The sequence below is a fragment of the Nicotiana tomentosiformis genome, chromosome 2, assembly GCF_000390325.3.
Source record: "Nicotiana tomentosiformis chromosome 2, ASM39032v3, whole genome shotgun sequence".
In the NCBI taxonomy this organism is placed as follows: Eukaryota; Viridiplantae; Streptophyta; class Magnoliopsida; order Solanales; family Solanaceae; genus Nicotiana; species Nicotiana tomentosiformis.
The window spans coordinates 94,798,314-94,810,601 of record NC_090813.1 but is presented as its reverse complement, the minus strand read 5'-3'; the positions used below and the strand labels follow the sequence as shown (position 1 = coordinate 94,810,601).

Sequence of the window (12,288 nt, the reverse complement as noted above, 5' to 3'; positions counted from 1 at the left end):
TAGCCTTAACATACCTCTCCAACGAACGTCCGAATGCCTGTAGTTCCTTCACGAAAGTTGTTCCTTACGTCCTAAGCTTCGAAACCACTATATATATGCAGCTTATACGCACCTATAAATAGTTCATAAATGAGTTTAAATCGGCAGATTTGCCATATGACCCTAACTTGACGAAACGCCCGTAGAACTTTGTAAAAACGATCATAAAAGAGTCCCAAGATGATTACCTTGGCAAACCAAGTATAAATCCTGAAGAACCAGCAAGAACAACAATTTTCTATCTTCCAAAAATAGCTCCAAACACAGCTAATAGAAGGGGAAAATGATAGCAAAGCGTAGAGATTGTGCTTCTAGGCACGGAGGCAAACTTTAACGATAGAAATCATTAAAAATGCATCTTAATCACTCAAGAATACCATGAAACCCTCTCTTAAGCTTTATCACTATTTTGGTACGAAGATGAAATGTTTTGGGGTCTTAAAAATCGGATTTTTCCGACTTATACCACTTGTTTGACCCGACCCGGTTCACGAACCGATTTCAGCCCGTACAGTCCGCGGTAAAACAGTCATAACTTTTTACTCCAATGTCGGTTGGATGTGAGCTTTCTTTGATTGCAAACTAGACTCGTAGACCTTCGATTTGGTAGGTTGTGGGTCCCATAACGCTTTATATATTGGGAGAAATGATCTGATACATTTGACCCAAAGTTTAGAAAATTTATTAGAGAAATTTACGATAACTTTTGCCGACCTTTATTTCGCAACTTGCTTGACTCCAAAACTTAACATGTGACCAGTGTGATATTATAATATCTCATAAAAAATTATTCTTAGCATATTATACACTCTTAGTCTTATCCTACAGGTGCAAGTTAACTTAAACCTTCCGAACGCGCGGGGTGCTACCCGAGCCATTTCTTTAACCATGAACCTTTGTTTCAGGGATTCCTTTGACTTAAAGCTTCAGTTTAGTTCCTTGATATTACCACACATTTTCAGTCTTATTCTCCCAATGTGCTATACCCAATCATATATACCTAATATAACAACGCCACGTTACGTATATTACGTAAGAGAAGAGAGAAACACCTGGGGTCTCACAGTTTTGCCCCAAATTCCCATGAACTGGGGACTGGGGGAGAGGGACACCCGCTTCTCGAGCAGATGCAGTTGGTAGAGATGATGTAGCAGTTGCTGGTGGAAGATTCGATGAAGGTGGAAATGATGTATCGGTTGCTGGTGTTGGTGAAGATAGAGATGAAGCTGATGGAGTTGAAGAGTGAAAAGTAGCTGCAACAAACGCAGTGCTGGTTGTTGGTTGCTCGTCAGCCGAGGACAGAAGAGACCCGGTACTCTACCCCAAACTACCGGGTGTGGCGACTGGGATACGGAAGAGGGAGTCAGCATTTTCTACCATTTTCATACTCCCCCCAGAGCGCCGAGACATCGACCTCAACTGGTGTAACTAACTCAATGGATTGAGCGGTCTGTTGAGTTGAGGAAGGTCGTCATCTTCTATGTAAAGAAGCTCCTTCCTCGCTAGCTTCTCCATCATCGTCAATCATCACGGTATCAATGGCCGGCCCAGGCGGAGGGCTCGTCATCGTGACTTCCAGAGATGATTAGGGGCATCACTCTTTGCCCTCTTATTTTTCCCTTCGGACTCGGAGGAACTCCTTTTTTGGTTACTTGTTCTCCGGCCGGGGACTCCATGAAGAAACACTTGTGCCTGAAGTAGGCCCGGAGACACCAGTGTGATATTATAATACCTCATAACACATTATTCTTAGCATATTATACACTCTTAGTCTTATCCCACAGGTGCAAGTTAACTTAAACCTTCCGAACGCGCGGGTGCTACCCGAGCCATTTCTTTAACCATGAACCTTTGTTTAAGGGATTCCTTTGACTTAAAGCTTTAGTTTAGTTCCTTGATATTACCAAGCATTTTCAGTCTTATTCTCCCAATGTGCTATACCCAATCATATATACCTAATATAACCACGCCATGTTACGTATATTACATAAGAGAAGAGAGAAACACCTGGGGTCTCACAGTCTCCCCCCTTAAGAACATTCGTCCGCGAATGGGTCAAGTCAATTCTTTGGTTTCATTTCTTGTCCTCTAATACGTTATTTGCGAGGCTATATTTGTTACATTTGCAAAGCATAAATTAAATTTTGAAGATTCCAACTACTAGGCTTCGTATAGCTATCTCGCAATAAGAAATTTAAATTGCACTTTCAAGTCATTTAAAATCCAATTAAGTTGCTGTAAAGAAATAATTGGCAATTATTTAAATGCGACTCACCTTAAGTCGTAAATAGGTGGGGGTACTTCTTCCTCATTTCCTCCTCGGCTTCCCAGGTCATTTCCTCGATGTTGTTATTTCGCCATAACACTTTCACGGAAGCCACTTCTTTAGTTCGAATCTTCCTTACCTGCCGATCTAAAATAACTACTGGTACCTCTGTATAAGATAAGTCTTCAGCAATGTGAATACCCACAATGGGCGTAATACGTGAAGGATCTCTAATGCACTTCCGCAACATAGATACATGAAACACAGGATGGACTGCTTCCAATTCTAAAGGCAAATCAAGCTCGTATGCCACCCTACCAATCCTCCGAATAATCTTATACGGTCCAACATACCTGGGGCTGAGCTTCCCCTTCTTTCCAAATCGCATGACGCCCTTCATAGGCGATACTTTCAGGAAAACCCAATCTTCTACATCAAACTCTAAGTCTCGTCGTCGAACATCTGCATAAGACTTTTGCCGACTTTGTGCTGTACGCAGCCGGTCTCTAATAAGTTTTACCTTTTCCATTGCTTGCTGGACTAAGTTAGGACCTAGCAACTCTGCTTCCCCGACCTCGAACCAACCGATCGGCGACCTACACTTCCGCTCGTATAGTGCTTCGTAAGGAGCAATCTGAATACTAGCTTGGAAGCTGTTATTATAAGCGAACTCAATAAGAGGTAGATGATCATCCCAACTTCCTTTAAAATCTAGAACGCAGGCACGTAACATATCCTCAACTGTCTGAATAGTATGCTCTGCCTGTCCATCAGTTTGCGGATGAAAAGCGGTGCTAAGATTTACCTGCGTGCCTAGACCCTTCTAAAAAGATTTCCAAAAATATGCTGTAAATTGAGCCCCTCGATCAGAGATAATAGATAATGGCACTCCGTGAAGGCAAACAATCTCTCGAATGTAAAGCTTGGCATAATCCTCGACTGAATATGTCGTTCTGATTGGCAGGAAATGAGCAGATTTTGTAAGCCTATCAATAATTACCCAAATAGAATCATACCTCCGTGGAGTGCGAGGCAAACCAGTGATGAAGTCCATATTTATCATGTCCCATTTCCATAATGGAAGCTCAATACACTGAGTTAGGCCTCCAGGCCTCTGATGTTCGGCTTTAACTTGCTGGCAGTTGGGACATTGGGCTACCATCTCCACGATATCTTTTTTCATTCCATTCCACCAATAGATCTATCGAAGGTCCCGATACATCTTTGTCGCTCCGGGATGAACTGCATATCTAGAATAATGGGCCTCCGAAAGAATCTAGGCACGGAGCTCTCCTACTGACGGTACACATAAGCGGCCCTGGTATCTAAGGACTCCATCTCCAGTTAGCTCAAATAAAGGTTGTCGCTGCTGTGGAATACTTTCCCTCAGTTTTATAAGCTCAGGATCCTCGTGTTGTCGCTCTTTCACTTCAGTAACAAAAGAAGATTTTGCCGTATTCTGAACGAGAATGCGTCCACCCTCTGCATCTACCAAACGCACCTGCAAACTAGCTAGCTGGCATAGATATTTGGTCATCTTGACCTTATCAGCTTCAACATGGCTTAGACTGCCCATGGACTTCCGGCTAAGGGCATCAGCAACAATATTAGCTTTGCCGGGATGATATAAAATATCAACATCATAGTCCTTTAGTAATTCTAGCCATCTTCTTTGTCGTAGGTTCAGCTCCCTCTATTTAAATAAAATACTGAAGGCTCAGGTGGTCGGTGAAAACATCAATATGAACACCATATAGATAATGCCGCCAAATCTTTAGGGCAAATACAACTGCGGCTAACTCAAGATTGTGCGTAGGATAGTTCTGTTCATGTTTTTGCAACTGTCTGGAGGCGTACACGATAACCTTACCATGCTGCATAAGAACACAACCTAGGCCAATTCTCGAGGCATCACAATATACAACATAACCCTCGGTGCCATACGGAAGAGTCAAGACAGGTGTCGTAGTAAGCCTTTTCTTTAGTTCCTGAAAACTTTGTTCACATGCCTCAGTCCACTGAAACTTAGCTCCCTTATGTGTCAGTTTCGTCAATGGTGCAGAGATAGAGGAAAATCCCTCCACAAACATTCGGTAATACCCTGCCAAGCCTAAAAAGCTACGAACCTCTGTTGGATTCAAGGGCCTCGGCCAAGACATCACAGCTTCAATCTTTTGGCCATCAACCTTGATACCATCGCCGGTAATAACATGACCAAGAAAAGCTACAGAAGTTAGCCAAAATTTACATTTAGAGAATTTATCATATAACCTGTAGTCTTGGAGAGTCTGCAATACAGCTCGCAAGTGGTCCGCATGCTCAGCTTCCGATCGCGAATATATCAGGATGTCATCAATAAACACAATCACAAATTCATCCAAGAATGGTTTGAATACCCGGTTCATAAGATCAATAAAGGTTGTTGGGGCATTTGTAAGCCCGAAAGACATGACGAGGAATTCAAAATGGCCATACCTCGTCCTAAATGCTGTTTTTGGGATATCAATATCCCTGACTCGTAGCTGATGATAATCGGATCGCAAGTCGATCTTCGAAAAGCATTTGGCACCTTGTAACTGGTGGAACAAGTCATCAATCCATGGAAAAGGATACTTATTCTTGATAGTGACTTTATTTAGTTGCCTGTAGTCAATGCACATCCGCAAGGACCCATCTTTCTTTCGAACAAAGAGCACCGGAGCACCCCATGGGGATGTACTTGGCCTAATAAAGCCTTTATCGATCAAGTCCTTCAGTTGTTCCTTCAATTCCCTTAGCTCTGCAGGAGCCATTCTGTAGGGAGGAATGGATATAGGCTGCGCATCAGGAAGCAAATCTATAGCGAAATTGATTTCCCTTTCGGGGGGGATTCCCGGAAGCTCGTCAGAGAATACCGTCGGGAATTCATTCACAATAGGAACCGACTGAAGAGTTGTTGGCTCCTTATCTATATCCTTAACATGAACCAGATGGTATATACAACCTTTAGCAATAAACTTCCGAGCCCTAAGGTATGAAATAAACTTACCCTTGGGCGTGGCTGCATTACCTTTCCATTCAAGGACAGGCTCACCAGGAAAATGAAATTGGACCAACTTTGCACGACAATCAATATTAGCATAACAAGCTGCCAACCAATCCATACCCATAATGACATCGAAGTCTAGCATAACCAATTCAACTAAATCAACAGAGGTTGGATGGTCATTAGTTAACACTGTACAATCTCGATAGACATGATTAGCTACAATAGAGTCGCCAACTGGCGTAGACACCTCAACTGGCTGTGGCAACAACTCAGATCTCATGTCAAGCTTACCAGCAATAAATGGAGTAATATATGAAAATGTAGAGCCGGGATCCATCAATGCATAAATGGCATGAGAATGTAGTGTCAATATACCTGTGACAACATTTGTGGATGCCTCTGAATCCTGTTGGCCTGTAAGTGCATAAAAGCGGTTCTGGCCACCACTAGAACCTGAGGTGTCTTCTCCACCTCTCCCTCTACCACGGCCCTGAGTAGACTGTGGACCTGGTCGGGGAGCACGGACTAAGGGCGAAGAGGCTGCTTTGAATCCTGAAGGCTGAGTTGGTGTACCTCTGCCTAACCCCGGGCACCGGCTAATATAATGTCATGTCTGCCCACAATGAAAACATGCACTCGAACCCTGTCTACATTGCCCGGTGTGCATCTTACCGCACTGAGTACATGGAGGAGTAAGTTGTCTCATCTGTGCAGAACGCTCCTGTTGATGGCCCTCAGGCTGGCCTGAGCTCTGCCCCGGTCCTGACTGAATATAACGATCAAACCGCTAGCCCTGCATCTGTGGTGGGAAACTACCTGCTGACTGAGGTGGATATCGATGGAGTGGGGGCCTAAAATCAACTCGTGGCTCCCTATAAGACTCCATAGTACGAGCCCTCTTACTCTGCTCCCTATCCCTGCGAGTATCACGAATCCGACGGGAAAGGTCCTCTGTAGTCTGAACGAAAGCTTGTATGCGGGAAATATCTACATCATCCGATAGGGATGCAACCCTACAGTCTCTAATCAGATGATCCCCCAAACCATCCATATAATGATGAACTTTAGCCCTCATGGTACGTACTATATCTAGTGCATACCTTGCCAAAGAATTAAACTTATGGCTATAATCCCTCACACTCATATCCCCCTGCTTTAGGCTAAGAAACTGGTCAAGATGGGCCTCCCGAACCTCCCGTGGCAAATAATGGGCTAAAAAAGCCTCAGAGAAGTCCTCCCACTCTGCTGGCGGAGCATCAGGTTCTCTAAATCTCTCCCATGCCTCATACCATAGGACGGCTACATCACGTAGTCAAAAAGAAGCCAACTCCACAGCCTCGGTGACGGAGGCATGCATCACCCTCAATACTCTATACATATGGTCTATAAAGTCCTGGGGATCCTCAGTGGAACTGGATCCTGTAAATAATGGAGGGGCCAAGTGAAGAAACTCTCGTTCTGTCGAGCTTCCTATCCGATCTCTCCGGGCATCTGCTCCTGACTCTAGCTGTCGCTCATGAATAGAAACCATCCTAGTCAGCAACTGAACAGCCTCCCTCATCCCCTGCTCCCCAGTCTCTAATGGAGGAACAATAGGTGTTGGAGGTCCTGTGTCTCTAGCTGCCTCAGGTACCAATGGAACTGGTGAGGCTGGGGGTACTGCATCTCCCTGGGCTCCAACAAGTGCTGGGGAAGCTGAAACTAGGGGTACTGGAGACTCACTGTGAGCCTCTAAGGGAAATCTATCCCTCTGACCCGGTGGGGAATGACTAGTACCTTCTCCCGGATCTATACCTATCTCTTGCTGTGCCATCTCCTGAGCGTAGGTAGCCTGTTAGATAGGAAACACAAAGCACGATTTAGATTTCATATGTTCTTATAACTTTGCTCTATAGCACGATCTATTAATTGAAAGAAATGTAACCATTCCTAAATGCCTCAAAGCCTCCTGATTATAAGTGTGGTGCATAACACACACCCATAAGCAAGACTCTACTAGACACGGCTTGTGGACTCCCTAGGATACGACCTGCTCTGATACCAAGTTTGTCACGCCCAAACTAGGGGAGGCACGACTGGCACTCGATACTGTATTCGATCGAGTTAGCTACTAAACATACTAGCTAACTAGACTGGGGGCCCAACAGATCGGGCAACACAACATCTGAAATACTAAGCCTGGACCGTAAGGTTATGACATGAATAACAATAAGCCATATAAACATAGGTAGACAAGCCAAAATAATAAAATACTAGCTGGCCGACGAGGCCGCGACTGAAGACATACATGCCTACACACCTATATATACATGCCAAGCCTATGGGCTGGAGCCTGAAAGCAGCAAAAAATGAAACCCAGAATATTGTGTCCACAATAGCCTCTAAGAGTGTCATAAGCACTGTCGGGATAAGACCCCAACTATACCCAAACTGTACAATAAAAGTAACCATCCTATGAAAGCTCCAGGAAGAGGTGGAGCTTACCAACTCATAGCTGAACCCCGAAATCCTAGCGGAGGGGTCGATCAGAGTCCCTACCTGAACCTGCACGCACGAAACAAAAATGCAGTGTCCCCAGGCAACGGGGCATCAGTACGAATAAAAATGTACTGGTATATAAGGTAGAAAGTAGAATCATACATAGCTGATGTAAAAAGGTAATAAAGATACCACCTGACACTGAAACTCTGATAGCCTCCATGGCCGACATCCGACCTCATAGTAATAAAATATGCATGGTATGCTCGTGTAATCGTATGTCGTGAATACATATATATTGATGTAAATGCATGACATACCCAACCAAATGCTAGCAATGGCGGTCTCTCCCGGTAGCTAACCGGTATCATATTGCCAACCTGTGGCCATCTGTATAATATATATAGTCTTTCGGGTAAATAGGCCCCTTACCTCCGATTATAGCTCGAAGTCCATGCATAATATGTCATGTATGATATGAACTTTGAATGCACATAATAGGCCATAACAAGAACTTAGCCAACCTTGGCTCATTGGTACTCTTATTCTCATAATCTCATAATCACCTTCGTATCGCATACAAATGTCTCGTGGAACCTCATATCTTTTTTAATAAGTTTGAAAACTTAACTCGACTTTTAGAAAGATAACTTAACTCTGAATATGTTCATAAAAAGCTTAAGGTGCTTCACTTAGTCCTTATACCTAATTTCTTGATAATTAGTAAAAGAAAGTATTTCAAAAAAAAAAATCAAATATTTTAGTAGTTTAAACATAAAAATTATATTTGAGAATTTTGAAATCGACGTGTCACTTTAGAGATTTTAAAATACACTTTAACAAGGAAGAAGAACTGATCGCAAATACTAAATGCCTTTATTTTTAAGTCACACAACCCAAAGACGAATAAGAATTCATATATATGGACATATATTTAAGAAAGCCGACAAAATGGCATATATAGATGTCGAATACCCTTTTTAACCGAACGAGTGGAATATCAACCTAATAGCATCATGAAAATACTTCAGCTACGATACCAATGCCTTTCACATAAGGTCTTTCTAGCAACAGAATAGTAAAATATCACATTTGGCGTCTTAGGAATTTCCCAAAATTCGTGCTAAAAGGAAGAACGAAGCTTAGCCTTAACATACCTCTCCAACGAACGTCTGAATGCCTGTAGTTCCTTCACGAAAGTTGTTCCTTACGTCCTAAGCTTCGAAACCACTATATATATGCAGCTTATACGCACATATAAACAGTTCATAAATGAGTTTAAATCTGCATATTTGCCATATGATCCTAACTTGACGAAACGCCCGTAGAACTTTGTAAAAACGATCATAAAAGAGTCCCAAGATGATTACCTTGGCAAACCAAGTATAAATCCTGAAGAACCAGAAAGAACAACAATTTTCTATCTTCCAAAAATAGCTCCAAACACAGCTAATAGAAGGGGAAAATGATTGCAAAGCGTAGAGACTGCGCTTCTAGGCACGGAGGCAAACTTTAATGATAGAAATCATTAAAAACGCATCTTAATCACTCAAGAACACCATGAAATGCTCTTTTAAGCTTTCTCACTGTTTTGGGATGAAGATGAAATGTTTTGGGGTCTTAAAAGTCGGATTTTTCCAACTTATACCACTTGTTTTACCCGACCCGGTTCGCGACCCGATTTCAGCCCGGACAGTCCGCGGTAAAACAGTCATAACGTTTTACTCCAATGTCGGTTGGATGTGAGATTTCTTTGGTTGCAAACTAGACTCGTAGACTTTCGATTTGGTAGGTTGTGGGTCCCACAACCCTTTATATATTGGGAGAAATGATCTGATACATTTGACCCAAAGTTTAAAAAATTTATTAGAGAAATTTACGATAACTTTTGCCGACCTTTATTTCGCAACTTGCTTGACTCCAAAACTTAACATGTGACCAGTGTGATATTATAATACCTCATAACAAATTATTCTTAGCATATTATACACTCTTAGTCTTATCCTACAGGTGCAAGTTAACTTAAACCTTCCGAACGCGCGGGGTGCTACCCGAGCCATTTCTTTAACCATGAACCTTTGTTTCAGGGATTCCTTTGACTTAAAGCTTTAGTTTAGTTCCTTGATATTACCACACATTTTCAGTCTTATTCTCCCAATATACTATACCCAATCATATATACCTAATATAACCACGCCATGTTACGTATATTACGTAAGAGAAGAGAGAAACACCTGGGGTCTCACAGTTTTGCCCCAAATTCCCATGAACTGGGGACTGGGGGAGAGGGACACCCGCTTCTCGAGCAGACGCAGTTGGTAGAGATGATGTAGCAGTTTCTGGTGGAAGATTTGATGAAGGTGGAAATGATGTACCGGTTGCTGGTGTTGGTGAAGATAGAGATGAAGCTGATGGAGTTGAAGAGTGAAAAGTAGCTGCAACAAACGCAGTGCTGGTTGTTGGTTGCTCGTCAGCCGAGGACAGAAGAGACCCGGTACTCTGCCCCAAACTACCGGGTGTGGCGACTGGGATACGGAAGAGGGAGTCAGCATTTTCCACCATTTTCATACTCCCCCCAGAGCGCCGAGACATCGACCTCAACTGGTGTAACTAACTCAATGGATTGAGCGGTCTGTTGAGTTGAGGAAGGTCATCATCTTCTATGTAAAGAAGCTCCTTCCTCGCTAGCCTCTCCATCATCGTCAATCATCACGGTATCAATGGCCGGCCCAGGCGGAGGGCTCGTCATCGTGACTTCTAGAGATGATTAGGGGCATCACTCTTTGCCCTCTTATTTTTCCCTTCGTACTCAGAGGAACTCCTTTTTTTTGGTTACTTGTTCTCCGGCCGGGGACTCCATGAAGAAACACCCGTGCCTGAAGTAGGCCCGGAGACACCTGTTCGAGTAAGCGCCTCCTGAAGCAGCCTCACCGCATCAGCAAGATCAGCTAAAATGTCGTCCTCGGGGACGGCAATTGATGCCACATGTAGACTTGATTTTAGGATAAAAGGAGAAGGAGTCAATCAATTTCTTAGCGTGAGAAGCAAAAACGAGACAAGTTTGAGTTATCATGGTTTTTGGCCTTCCCCCCATATTTAAGGGCCAACTTTTTCCATGTGCGGGTCTCGAGCGTAGTAACGTCCAAGATTTTCTGGACCCACCGGGCCAAACCTTCAACCCTAGGTGAAACCCACCGAATTGTTGAAACAGGCGAAAGGTGGAGGATCAATGCAAATATGAAGAAATTTCTAGCAAAAGGGATATTAAACAAGGAGCTTACGAGTGCGGTTCCATGATTCCGGAAATGATGAAGTCGTTGCCGGAATGATATCGCTGGTGGCAACAGCAACGAACCGCTCCATCCATCCACGGTCGTTGTCGTCATCCATGCTAGATAGTAGAGCATGGTAACCGCGCTTGCTGAAATTTATCATTCCCCTAGGGAAGATCTTGGGGGAATAGAGATTCATCACATGAGCTTGGGTTAGCTCCTCTCCCGTCTCTTGGCACAAACGCTGAAGGCAAGAAACCGTCCTCCACACATAAGGACTTACTTGTGCCAAACACACCTGATATCGGAGGCAGAACTCCACAATAACGGAGTCAACTTCTCCACTCAAACAAAGACACCCAAAGTAATGCGATATGTGTAAAAGTATGTAAAACCCTCTTTGGGTAGGGTTACCCGCTCCATCAGATCGGGAGCAAAAGCGGTTAGGTCCTGACAGCAACAGTCTTCCTTCACAGCAGGAAAGCTAGAAGGACGGATAGAAGAAGGATACCTATTGACGGCCCATGTACGAGAGCTAGCAGAAGAAAATTTCTCTTAGAAGTCTTTTGTTGTAATAAGACTTATAGGGAGCGGAGTCCTCGGTTTTGTTCTTGTTCTTTGTAGAACTGGTATTCTTTGAGGAAGAAACCATTATATGGCAAACCTATGGTATAATCAATAATATACTTTATACAATTTTACTTTCATGTTCTTCATTTTCATCACTGTTGTACCTGGAAGCTCTGCTCCCGAATTATTATTTTTTGTGATTTTATCTTCATTTCAAGGTTAAGTATTGTGTATTTCCTTAATTATTTTATTATTTCAGGAGTAAATTAATTCATTTATCTAGAAACCACGTATAAATTCAACTGTACCGTTTTACGGAAAAACAATAATTGGTTTATCTTTTCCCGTAGGATCAAACCAGATGTTACAGGCAAAATGATTTGTAAACCTGAACTCAAAATCGGAAGGGTGTACGTTCGAAAAATTGACGAATCCAATGCTTCACTTTTTTTTTGTTCAGATGGAAATTAAAATTTGGCTTCAAATTTCCATTTCAGTTTTGAATATATATTGGAAAAACTGAAAACGAAAAATTTATAAAAATCCATCTTATTTATTTTGACACAGATTGTCAAATTTTTGACTCTCTGAAAACAATTGCCAGATGATGTGGGGAGGAATTGCGTTCATCTCGT

General features: G+C 42.9%; 1 protein-coding gene across 1 annotated transcript; it reads right to left on the bottom strand.

The window, feature by feature from the left end:
- Window positions 1–3,581: 3,581 nt before the first annotated feature.
- Window positions 3,582–6,477, bottom strand: LOC138905271 (uncharacterized). Its single transcript, XM_070193779.1, has 4 exons — window positions 6,150–6,477; window positions 5,355–5,840; window positions 4,093–4,529; window positions 3,582–3,998 (listed from the first exon to the last, which is right to left on the bottom strand). Exons 1-4 carry the CDS (start codon window positions 6,475–6,477, stop codon window positions 3,582–3,584), a joined length of 1,668 nt encoding a protein of 555 aa, XP_070049880.1.
- Window positions 6,478–12,288: the final 5,811 nt, after the last annotated feature.